Source organism: Anabas testudineus, chromosome 17 (assembly GCF_900324465.2).
Source record: "Anabas testudineus chromosome 17, fAnaTes1.2, whole genome shotgun sequence".
Lineage (NCBI taxonomy): Eukaryota > Metazoa > Chordata > Actinopteri > Anabantiformes > Anabantidae > Anabas > Anabas testudineus.
This window is the reverse complement of record NC_046626.1, coordinates 5071708-5083839: the sequence shown is the minus strand read 5'-3', so window position 1 is coordinate 5083839 and position 12132 is coordinate 5071708. Positions and strand designations below refer to the sequence as shown.

The following is a 12132-nucleotide window of genomic DNA, read 5'->3' as shown; positions in this document are numbered from 1 at the left end:
TAGGCTGTCCTGGGAAAAGGGGTTTGATTCTGCATCACATAAGGGGTGCATCCATCTGAAATCTGACTCCTCTCACAGAATGGACAATAGGAGCTTTTTAGTCCCATACAGAAGCCGGAGTCTTCGAAACATAACAGCACGAATAACTATGGAAACTGTCAGCCTCCCCTCTTTTTATGCTCCACCCTAGTTTTAGCAGGTATCGTGAAGTGCCTCAGGCTAAAAAGCAAGAGCGTTGTTCCCTACAGTCAATCACAGGAGATCACATCAGATAGCTGTGGCTTTCAGGCTCTGATGCTGGTACAGTAACTATCTGGAGTGGCTACATAGGAGGACTCTTGAGAGGAAGGCAAACTGGCAAAGAGACAGAGGGGTTGAGGAGAGAGAGTGAGAGAGAGAGAGAGATGGGGTTGGAGAAATGCTTTGAGGAGTAATGGTTGCTTGGAGACTGTTGTCAAGGAGACGATGAGTCCTAGAGTCCTTTGGCATCTCAAATGTCCTATATTTACGTTGATTTTCAGGAGGAGGGTTTTTTTTTGTTGTTGTTGTTTGTTTTTACTTTTTTCCCCCCCATTAGGAAAATTAAAGACAGGCTTAGGAGCACGTACCGAGATAAGGTGAACTCTTCAAATCCAAACAGGCAGGATTTGATATAATACGTCTGAATGCACGCGTGAGACTGACAGGAAAAGGTTTTTCTCCCGCTTAAACAGGTCAGATAACTGTCAGATAATGGCACACGTTTGACAGCTACACAGAAGCCTGCGGGAAACAGAAAGGGAAACAAGGACAATGTGATACAATTTCTTTTTGTGACTCCCTATCAGTCGCTCAAATCGTGACACAAATCCTCCGTCTCTGTGTCTCTCTCTCTGTGGCTGACTCATTCTGTGGGCATTTACTGTGATTTTTCGGGCAACATAATACTTCTCGAGAGCAGCGAAGACAGACGGGAGATGAAAAGACGAAAAACCACCTACTGTGTGTCAGTGAAAGCCTGTCGAACTTACTCCTCACTTCACACTAAAGAAAGACTATTTTCAGTGAGCGCTGTGCATAACTAATGAGATGCATATTTTCCTGAGGTGTGGGTGTAGGCATGTTAGCCAGGAGGTAAAATTGGAATTGGACTACGCGGTGCAACTGGGGATACATCAGGGCATGTGGAGGCAGTGGTGACGGCCACTCACCGGTGTGACCAGACACTTAGTGGCATGAAGGAAGAGTCGCCGAATCCCAGGGGAATCCATGTGATTTGTTTTCAAGAAGCAGCGTCTTATTGTACCGCAAAGGTCATTGTTCCCCTGCTTTGTCTCCCGAGTGCACGGAGGCAATGATACAGCCACAGAGCTATAATAACCAAACAACAAAAGGGAGTGAGAATGAACCAGACTGGTCTCGCTTGAAGATCACGTTCAGAGTGGAGCACGTGTAATTAAAACTGGTTTGGTCAAAGCAAAGAAAGCCACAGCGAACCATCAGGCCAAGTGACTGTAATAGCAGGTTGAAGAAGCAGGCACAAATCAGCATCCACATGGGCTGGATTTCCAGTAATGTCTATTAATAGCAGGTCCAAAGGTGACAGCAAAGCCATTTGTTCTGCAACTTATGGCAAGACTATAATTAGATGTCTTCATAAGATTACTATTGATCTCCATTATCCAACACATTCCCACATTACATCTTTGTAGTTGGGAATGTGTTGGATAACATCCAGCATGTTTAATAAAATTAATGCCTTTAAAGCTGGACGGTAACAGTAACGTGACTGGAATTCAGCTAACGCTCACTAACATTAGACAAGAAGATCGATTTCCTCTGTCTGATAAAGTACGATGTTGATTAAATCACCTACCAGCACCCATTAAACTCACTAATAAACATATTTTATATTGTTGGTTTATTCTGTGCCAAAACTCTATTTCACTTATTTCCATTTATGCATCACATTCTGCCCTTTTGTTTGAATGACATCTGTGCACGGATTTGTGCGCTCAAATATTCTCACAGTGGATCAAAAAACTGTGCCCATGGCATTCAGTGTGTAACGTTTTATAGAAACAGAATTACACAACATAAAATGACCCTGAAATCTCAATTAACTGCTCGCTTTATGATAAACTAGGAAGTAGTGGATTGGTAAACAAAGGAGTGATTTCGGGTATTAGTGAGGTTGCCAGGCAACAATCACTGGCAACTATCTTGATGACTGTGACATTGTACCAGGCCAAGATTTAGTCCAACACAGAAACCACAACATGCTTCTTATGCTTTTTGAATGGATTAAACATCTATATGCTAAGTTGGGCCTGACTTTATATTGTTAATGTTCTTGCTTACCACCATGGATGATTAATGAAGGGGCCTAATGGGCACAAGGCTAGGGCCCCAAGAAACTGGATCATGACATGTGTATGAAATGGATAAATATGTAAAACAGACAAACGATGATCAAGATCATTCAAAAAATGAACAAAACGAGAAATATATGAACGCAAAGGGATCACAAAGGCTGGAAAAAGACTAAAAAGAAACACACAATGAAAGAAATTAGACAGAAAATGATCACAAACCTGCTGTATCTGGATGTGTCTGGATATTCGAGCTCTTTAATGTTGAGATTGCTGCTTTGAGCAGCAAAGATGAAATGAAATACACCTCAGCCTCTTCAACGTATCCATTCCTCCCCCCATAAAACCCCCGAATCATCTGTATAGTTGGATGCTGGCAGACTTTGCTGGGCTGGATAAATTGATCCTTTAAATATGAAATAGCTTTAAATTGTTCTAGGTCTAGCCATGCAATACAAAATACATCACTTTAACTGTGTTGATGTAATTCTGTTTTGTGACATTTATATATTGATGTTCTCAGTTTAAAACTCCCAATTCCAATCAATCCAACACAACCTACAGCTTCAGAATTACCATACAGTTGAGTCGACACATCTATATTGAATCCACACCTCCAGACAGCCCCTGACACAGTGGAAATGAATTCACAAAGGTACAGTAGTATTTATTACGGGATTACTGTTTGAGATTGAATTACATTTTTCTACCTGTTCAACCCTGACTGATTTTGCTGTAAGATCTACAAAATGTCATTGGTTGTATGCTGAGTTACAATTATGTAAAGAGCCACTAGAATTGGCGGTCTCCACTTGGTATATATAAGGAAGCTGTTAGTTCAGTCAATGTAGAGTTCAAAGAAAACTTTAAAATGAATTCAGTGCAGTCAATATTACAGTCTTTTAGAAGTAAGGACAGTAAAATTTGTTGTAAAAGTTAAGTAATTTAAAAAAAGGATTCCATCATCTGCAGTTCATAATATCATTATAAGATTCCAGAGAAACCTCTGCACACAAGAGGCAAAACCAAAATCCAGCACTGAATGGCCGTGAAAAACGGCCACGGCCGTAAAAACGGACATGATTGGATGGAAATCAGTCCGTGGGGCCTCGATTTGGGCCTCATCTCTGAAAGCCATTATCAGTGCAAACGGTTTGTCGCTGCAAGTTCAAACTCTGTGATGCAACAGAAAAAAAAAGAAAAAAAGAAAAAACACATTTAAAAACTAGACCCATAAATTCAGCTGCCCTCTCTGGAGTGAAGTGGAAAAGTGTCCTGTGATCAGAAAATGACTTATTGTATATATCTTAATGATATATACTGTACATATGCTGCCAGACCTATGACGTCTTTTTCAGGTAAGAGGTTGTTTATTTCAACAAGTTAATGCCAAACCACATTATGCACATTTTACATATAGGTGCATGTAACGAAGGCTTATAACTGCTGAGCAGCTGAAATCTTAAGCAGCAATGTCTTCAAACTGTAACCTGCTGGTCTCCTTATTTCCCAAACGCATAGGCTATTATCAGACCGGTCTTAATGCACAAAACCAAGGTTCATTCCAATTCAACATTTCATATGCTGCCCTCATCTACTTTCAATCACAAACGTTTTGCAGAACCCTGCATAGTATTTTTATTTACTTTTTGCACTCCTAACCTTTTTCGGAAATGTGGATACACAGTGCTCTTTGCACACTGACAGTGCTGTCTTGCAGCGAGGCCTCTTGGACCTGTGCTTTTTCTCCACAGAGAAGCATCTGTCAAGATGAAGGCTGCGTTCTTTGAAACACTTTCTAATCAATGGCCCGCTTTGTGAGCAAGCTACTATTTCTCCAACAGGCCTGCAACAACAACAAAAAAAAAAAACCCAATGCCGACGACCGTAATGAATGTTTCCATCAGAGTTCAGAGGAGCAGACTAATCCATTATAGCTACAAAGACTCACTCATCAGATGCTGTTAGATGCTGGTGTGTTTCTCATGTGTATGTTAAATATATAAATCATATATAATGTATCAGCTCTGTTATTTTAGTAGTGCTTATGGTAAAAAACTCAAAGCATTAGTAGGAGTATTAGCTCTATGCTGTTCAGTTTCAGACAGTTTCAAAGTGACTTTGTGTTCACATATGTGAGCTCGTGTTGCTGCCCATTTGACAACGTGGACCTTGAAAACAACACTCAGAATAAATGCTGCTCTAGCAGCTCCTAGCGGCCATATTGTTTCTTGCACCTAAAGACTTGAAAAGTGACTAAGAGGCTGAGATCACCATTCTTTGGCCCTCTAAGCTAAACACACACACACACACACACACAAATAAAGACAATTTTCTATTTTAATTGTATTTTCATATTACATAGCAAATAACAGGAAACGTTTTTACACATATGCACTTTTCATTCAAGAATATCACTGAACATCTTCCGCTTCTTGGACTCGCCGGTCTGTATTTCCTGCCAGTGGGCTCTTCTCTGTACGAAGTGGGAGAGAGCAAATTTGGCCCAGACGTGGCGAGCAAACTGATCAGACCTCAGCTGGCCCTCAGAGGGAACTGGAAGAGAAAGAGAGACGGGGAAAGGAAGTCAGGTATTTGAACGCAGGCGTGTGTGGAATTCTGTAGCAAAGAGAGCGAAAGTTGTTCGTATTACCCAGTTCCTGTGCGATGCTTTGCCTCTGACTTATTGACGCACTGTTCCATACGGCTTCCAACAGCCGGCTGCCCAGCCTGGAGCAGGCCATTTGAACATACTGACCCTGGGAGGGCAAATTGTGAGACGCAGAATAAGCTTGATGCCATAAGACAGGAAAAGAAAAACTGATTCCTGTTTCATCATATTGCACGTTTGTTTGTTGTTATTACTACTATTGTATCAATACTAATTATTATTTAATCCTAAACCAAAATCACAAGTACCTCCAGCGAGGCAAACAAGCTTCTCATTTCACAAAACAATTTGTACTCTTGGTTGGTGTTTTAAAGTGTAATGAAAAAAGGATTGTCGAATTCATAACAGCTCACATGGCGAATGTGACTACTGTTCCACCAACTAACGCATGACACACATATTTTCATCACATTATCCACATCCCTCTTGTTTTCTGTTTTGACTTTGAATTACATCATCCTGCTGTTGCCACTGTGAGTTTATCTTGATGAACCAGCTCCGAACGTTCACAGCAGTAATGGAAGGAACGGCAAAATCAATTAGTATCTTCTTTTGTTGGATTTCTGGGAATCTGGCTTCAAGTTGTTGTGTGATGTATCACGTTGTTCTATTCAATCAATTCAACTCATTTGAGTGTAAGTAAAGCAGCAGTAACCCAAGGCTCCTGGGCTCAGCCTCAGAATCAATAAAGTGATGCTGCTCAAAGTCGAACTCAGAAGAAATCAAAAGGACAAAATTCTGTCTCATAATTGGAAACAACAGTTGACCAAATAACTCCCCACCAGGTCCACGCAGAATATGAGAAACTGACCGGCTGGGCAACTCTGTCGGCAGAGAAAGATAGTAGCAGGAGCAGCGGCTCAGAATTCTGTGACAGTGGTGAGGAAGTGTCAACACAACTCTGATACCTATGCGTGAGACATTCAGCTGTCCCATTTGCTGAAATTACATTTTACGCCCCTTCCGCAGAGGGATTCTTTATGGAGGCGGCAAATGTGTTTTGGAATGATTACAAGAAGCGGCGGCAGTTAGTGTGAAATACGATGAGTGGAACGGCCGGCCAACTGCATCGAAAACCCAACACATCCAACTTAACTAATGCAAATCGTTACAACATATTAAAGTCTCTCCATAAAAAAGTTTACTGATTAATCGTACTGTTCCTAAAGTGGTCCAAAAACCAAAGTGACGATTTCACCCAAAAATAATCAGTTTACAGTCACACATGGAAAAAGAAAAGCAGGAAACAAGTATGTTTCATATTTCTGTGTAAATTTCTTGACTACAGCTGAACCTCTTTCTGTCTGTCAACCTCTAAAACAATCGTACCTCCAGCCTCTTGAGGATCTTGCCCCTGCCCTTGTCGCTGGATGTGGTGATGAGGGCCTGGAGGACGTGGCTGCCGGAGGGGTCGGTCGCCAGTGTCAGGAGGTCGGCTGGGCTCAGGGTGCGCAGGCTGCTGAGGAGCAGAGAACGCTCCTTGAACTTGGCCAGCGCCTGGACCAGCCGGGAGCCGTGATAGCAGATGGAGGACAGTGGGACCTGGAAATGGGGAGCAAATCGCACGTTGTACCTCGCTGCATCTGCAGCTATTATCTGTGGGAGTCATTGGTATTCAGAGGGTTTTGTGGTGTAGCGCTGCGCTGCTAATTCGTTTGAAATGTCAAGACTATAATTAAAATCAAGCCGCAAATGATGCGACTTCTCCCAGCTGTTTACCTCTGGCTGTGTGCTGCCCTCCGCTGCGTCAGACTGGTAATACACCTCGTAGGTGAGCAGCGACATGAAGAGAGGGAGGCAGCTGACGTGTCGAGAGCCCGGCTCAGCGCAGTGGAACGCCTGGGAGGGAACACATCAGCCGAGTTTCCATTATCCACAAATCAAGCAATGAGTAATTTTATAATGATATTGTTTAAGTAGGAGGACGAGGGATGTGGACCTTTACAACTCAATAACAGATATGAGACTTACACGCAGGAGGCACTGTATCAACTCGTCCTGTTTCTCTTCGCTTTCCGCACAGCTCTCGGCCAGACTGACGATCACGCCCATGTGACCTGCCGCCAGGATGGCCTCCACGCCTTGGACCAGCTCGTCGAACAACCTCGGGAACTTTAAAGTAGAAACAGAAAAAGGAAGTCAAGCATGATCTTCAGTTATACCTGAAAATCATTAACGACATCTCCTCCACCTACCAGTTTGTATTTGGCTGAAGCTGCAGTCAGCCTCTGTATGGGGAAGTTGGCGACTCGATGGAGGGCTAAGTCGACCAGCTGACCCTTAAGATGATTGTTGTACAGGTCACGCAGGACGGACTTGTGGGATAGCTGAATGATTGTTTCAATAAGGTGACTGGAGGCCTGATCCTTCAGGAAGACCAGAAGAGGACTACAGGGAAAAGCAGAAACAACACTCACTGTTAAATAAGGCAGAAATACAATCTTCTAAAAACGTTATTCCTTCAATTCAAGACTCGGCTCTCACCTAACTCCCGGAGCAGCACTGCGGCTTGTTAGATACTCCATGATGCTTTTGATGAGCTGTTTGCAAAGTTTGGGTCGTTTCCTGTGACACACAGTCAACATGGTCTGGAACACGGCGCTGGGTACAGCATCTGTCACACTCACTGGAAAGAAAGAAATGTGAAGAGAGAGAAAAGGTGTAGGTCAAGTGTAAGTAAACATGAAATCGTGGAACATTCACGATTTAGATTGTAGTCAGAACAGCAACAGACCCTCAGTTATGATTCAAGTTAAGTAGGTAAATGTTTCCATTGGACCAAAACAAGTGTGAAAGCTGCATTTTGTTAACCAGTCAAGCTGCTTTACATGCATGTCCGCGAGGCCTCACATCCTAAAAAGCTCATGTGTTCATATGTGCGTTGTTAAAAGGACAGACTGAGGACGACACAGAGAGCAAAGCTCTTTTAAAAACTACTTCTCTGCATGGTCGGATTTCTAATTGAAATTCAAAATGCAATTTAGCGTTCCACTCGAAAAAGCACTTCCCCTTTGACCCTCTTGTGAGTCCTCGCTTGCATTTAACAGGCTGAAGTGTTTTATTTCTAATTCCAAGAAAAATGTCCAAGCTGTCAGAAGCTAAGCAGCACAGCTAACCCTGGCCAAAATGTGAAACGCTGCCTTTAAAAAAGTGGTTTTAACAAATAACAACTAATGATTTCAATCATCAAAAACCTTTCTGTATTTAGATGGGCAACATTCGGATAAATAGATACAAGTAGAAAATTTTCCCTCTTTAATGAAGGTGGTATAAGACAATCAGCTATAGGTTCAGACAACGACTGGGAGAGGGTACACGTGCTGAGGTTAAATGAAAGTTGACTCACTGTTAACGTTTTCCATCAATGTCTCTGTGAGGCTTTTCAGCTCATACCAAAACGACGTGGGAATCTCAAAGTCTGTGAGCTGAGGAGCAGCGTTGCGTTCTTTCACTCCTAGAGAAAAACAACAAAATCAAAAGATAATAAATAATGAGATCTAGTCACCAATCAAAAGCTTTGTATTGTATTGTATTTTTTGTCTTGCTCGAGAAACAAAAGCAGAGATGAAAATCCCAAAGTGTGAAATCACTGATTTTCTAGCATGAAAAACTCTCATACTGTCAGGTTAAGGTCGACCACTGCCAGTGTTGTCAGACACTTAGCAATGCAGAGTCACAGACGTTCAATAAGAACAGCTTGATATATTAGGCCAGGTGCTGTGAGGCACAGCTCCCTGAAGGGGGGGGGGGGGGAGGCAAAGTTACAGAGTGAGGTGAAAGGGACATGTGCATATCAATGATCTACAGATAAAAGGAAGCTATTCAATGTAGTCTGGCGTGCTGATTGACCCATTTGTCAACACAGTATGTAACTGGAGCTGCAGCAGTGACACACAGTGATGGAGGCAATTACGGTATTTTAAAACCCTCAGCGCCTGATTGCTGCAATTTGCATCACAAATCGCCGAGTCATATTTTTAGATACAGTTGCGGCTTCCGCTTTCCAGGGATATCATTATCTCTGATGTTTGTCTCAAACAGAGATCTGCTTATTACGAGTAAGAAAAGGATGCTCTACATGACTCTAAAGGGTGCCTGAGAGTCATCGTCTTTTTAAGTTTAAGACGATCTGGCAAAGAAGAAGTACAGAAAAGAAGAAAAAAAAACTGGAGGGACAAGTGACAAAACACAAGCAATGTTCTGTTTACGTTTGTGTGCGTATGTGTGTGTGTGTGTACCAGGCCGAGAATCAGTGCGCGGTGGTCCAAGGCAGCCAGCCAACACATGTAAAAGTGTGCGGACCACGTGTGAGCCGTGAACGTCTTTGATGAACTCTGCACTGTTCTCTCTGACCACTTCACTCAAAGACAACACCTGCGCCTCCAGTACTCCACAGCTCTCCTCTTCTTCTTCTTCTTCTTCTGTGGTAGCAGATGGATCCTTCTGTGATGACTCTAAGGGTGGAAAAATGCAAAAAATAAAAAACAAAGGCTGCCACTGCTTTTGTGCAATTTCACCAATTTTATTTACAGTTTTTACTTTAAAGAAAACTCTCACTTAGAAATGGAACCTCATATCTTACCCATCCACCTGGACGCCTGTCTGACTGCACTCTCCACTACATGGCCCCCACACCGGTCGCAACAGACCGCCTTTAACTCTGACCCCGATTCTCCACCCAGCTCAGCCAGCACCTCCCCCACCTGCTCGGGACTGGACAGTGGCAGCAGGCGTTGCAGGGTGATGCTTCCTGTCCGGTCCATCGCCACCAGGGCCGCTTTGCCTTTAACTTCAGTGAGGACATTCACCACAAACATCTCTACGGAGTGAGACACAACAAATGTCAATAGAGATGAGAAATGCAAAGGATGCCTGTTTATTACTGAACACCAAGATAACTTAGAGCCTGTATTAAGGTGGTCTTGGGTGATCATATCACAAGTAGACAACGCAAACTGTAATCCAAATAGTCAAACCATTTGCTGAGGTGGTTGGTTTTTTCCAAGGCGCAACTTAATACCAGGTGTAAACGGGGCCTAAACCTCAGTTGTAGTTGAACTTTAACTTACAATAAGTTAATGACTGATGATTATCGGGTCAAACAATGGATTGAGCAACATAATATCCTGAGTATCGTTTGAAATAGTAGTAAAAAGATGAGTCAATTAAATCATTATTAATTCAGCAGAAAATCAACTATGATGATGAATGATTAAATATTGTTTGATTTACTGTATTATTTGTTAATAAATGTAAATGAGTCTTGATACACAGTGCAGTTATTGGAAAAACTGAAAGGACAAAATCATTTCATGCAATGACAGCATTTTATTGATAACAATACCGACCTGAAGGAAAGGAATGTGTATATTTCTGTAAACATATACCAAGTACAGTGCTGTATAGTTGACAATATATCTATTATTGATTATTTTGTCATCATTTCGGATGTAAATTACCAGAAAAATGACAATAAACAAATAAAAAAGTCATCTTATTTAGCATTCTATGTTCTGTATTTATGCTTGAAAAATAAACAAGATGACTGATGATCATGAACTACGATCAAGTAATGTACCTGTTCGTTAGGTGGTGTACTACTGTAATAAAATCCATTCTTCTGCTGAACGATCTCAACTGTCCCAGCCCTCTGCTTGCTCACATCTTCAAAAAGAAAAAGAACCATTCTCACCTCTCTCTTCATTATCTTCGAAGCCTTCACTAAGCCTCTCCCCAACTCTGCGGAAGTAGCCCACACTCAGAGCATCCAGGCGCTTCTTGCCACCGCCTCCATGATCGTTTCCTCCCTCTTCACCTCCTTCCTTCTTCTTCTTCTTCCTCCTCTCCTTTCCTTCGCCATCATCTTCATGATGTCTCCTCTTATTGTTTCCTGCCCCTTTCTGTGGCATCCTCTCCTCTTTTTTTGCCAACATAGAGGTCGGTCGTGGTGATCTTGATCTTCAGTCTAAATTAGGAAAAAGATGACAATGTGAAGTTATTATATGGTTCTGGTGATCACGTACACATCCATCTGATTTGCCAAATTATTTAATGATTAACTAGTACAGGTAGGTCTGTGTCTTATACTTATGAGTGTGATTTTACTGACTACAAAGACAACACCCACATTAAGTCTTCAGTTTGGGTTTAGATGATTATTTGAACCTTATAGATCAGCTTATATAGGAGTAAATATACATATACATACATATACATATATAAGAGTAACACATTTAGTTGCTGTTCTCTGTTCTCTCACAGCTGTTGCTGAGTTGCTCTATCATCCAATTCTGCTTAATGTTTTATGGAGGATATTCAATTGAAACAAGAGATAAACAATCGTTGAGTAACAGAAACGTATGCCGAATTTCTCTCTGGCCTCAAATGTTTCAGATAATGCCACAAGTCATGTTGACGAGGTCGCTATAGTTCCCGACAAGCGATGATAACTTAAAATGACAAATTCTGGAAAAGGAGCCAGGCTAAAATCCGTCCGAGAGACTTCCTTGTGAACTCGCTACTTAACAGCAGTTACGCAAATAAGCTCGATATCTATGGAAACAAGTGGAGATTTTAACAAACTGTTAGGAGCAGATAAACGAGCAATGGATATTATTAACTGATACTCACAAAATGTATAGATGCCAGTACGATACAGCAATGTAGAGAAATTCACGTGTGAAATGCGTTGATCAGAGGCGGTGTGTTGTTGACGCGTTGTGATGACGTCATGTGGGGCGGTACAGTAGACTGCACGGTACCCAATGAGATTTTTTTAATTTTCCAGTTAAATTTAGGACTAGAGCTACTTTGAATCACAAAAACCACGCAAACATTTTGAGTTTGCTCTGCACAAGAAGAATACGACCCGGAGTGACAGCCAAAGATTTGAAGGCATCATTGGAACAGGCTAACATCTGTGTTAAAGAGTCTACAGTTCGTAAAACATTGAACAGGCAGTGTGTCTATAACAGGACACCATGAAGGAAGCCGCTGTTTACTATAAAGAACATTGCTGCAGACCTGAAGTTTGCCAAAGAGCACACTGACACTCCACAGCAGTTTAGTGGACTGATGACACTATATTGAACTATTTGTAAAGAACACACA

The 12132-nt window shown here is 41.9% G+C and overlaps 1 protein-coding gene across 1 annotated transcript; it reads right to left on the bottom strand.

Annotated features, from left to right (window-relative positions):
• Positions 1-4673: 4673 nt before the first annotated feature.
• LOC113171290 (nucleolar protein 9) lies at positions 4674-11749 on the bottom strand. Its single transcript, XM_026373575.2, has 12 exons — positions 11653-11749; positions 10715-10987; positions 9605-9841; positions 9261-9476; positions 8369-8476; positions 7507-7648; positions 7218-7410; positions 6994-7134; positions 6742-6861; positions 6352-6564; positions 5005-5110; positions 4674-4907 (listed from the first exon to the last, which is right to left on the bottom strand). The coding sequence occupies exons 2-12, from the start codon at positions 10953-10955 to the stop codon at positions 4753-4755; spliced, it is 1872 nt and encodes a 623-aa protein (XP_026229360.1). The 5' UTR covers positions 10956-10987; positions 11653-11749; the 3' UTR covers positions 4674-4752.
• Positions 11750-12132: the final 383 nt, after the last annotated feature.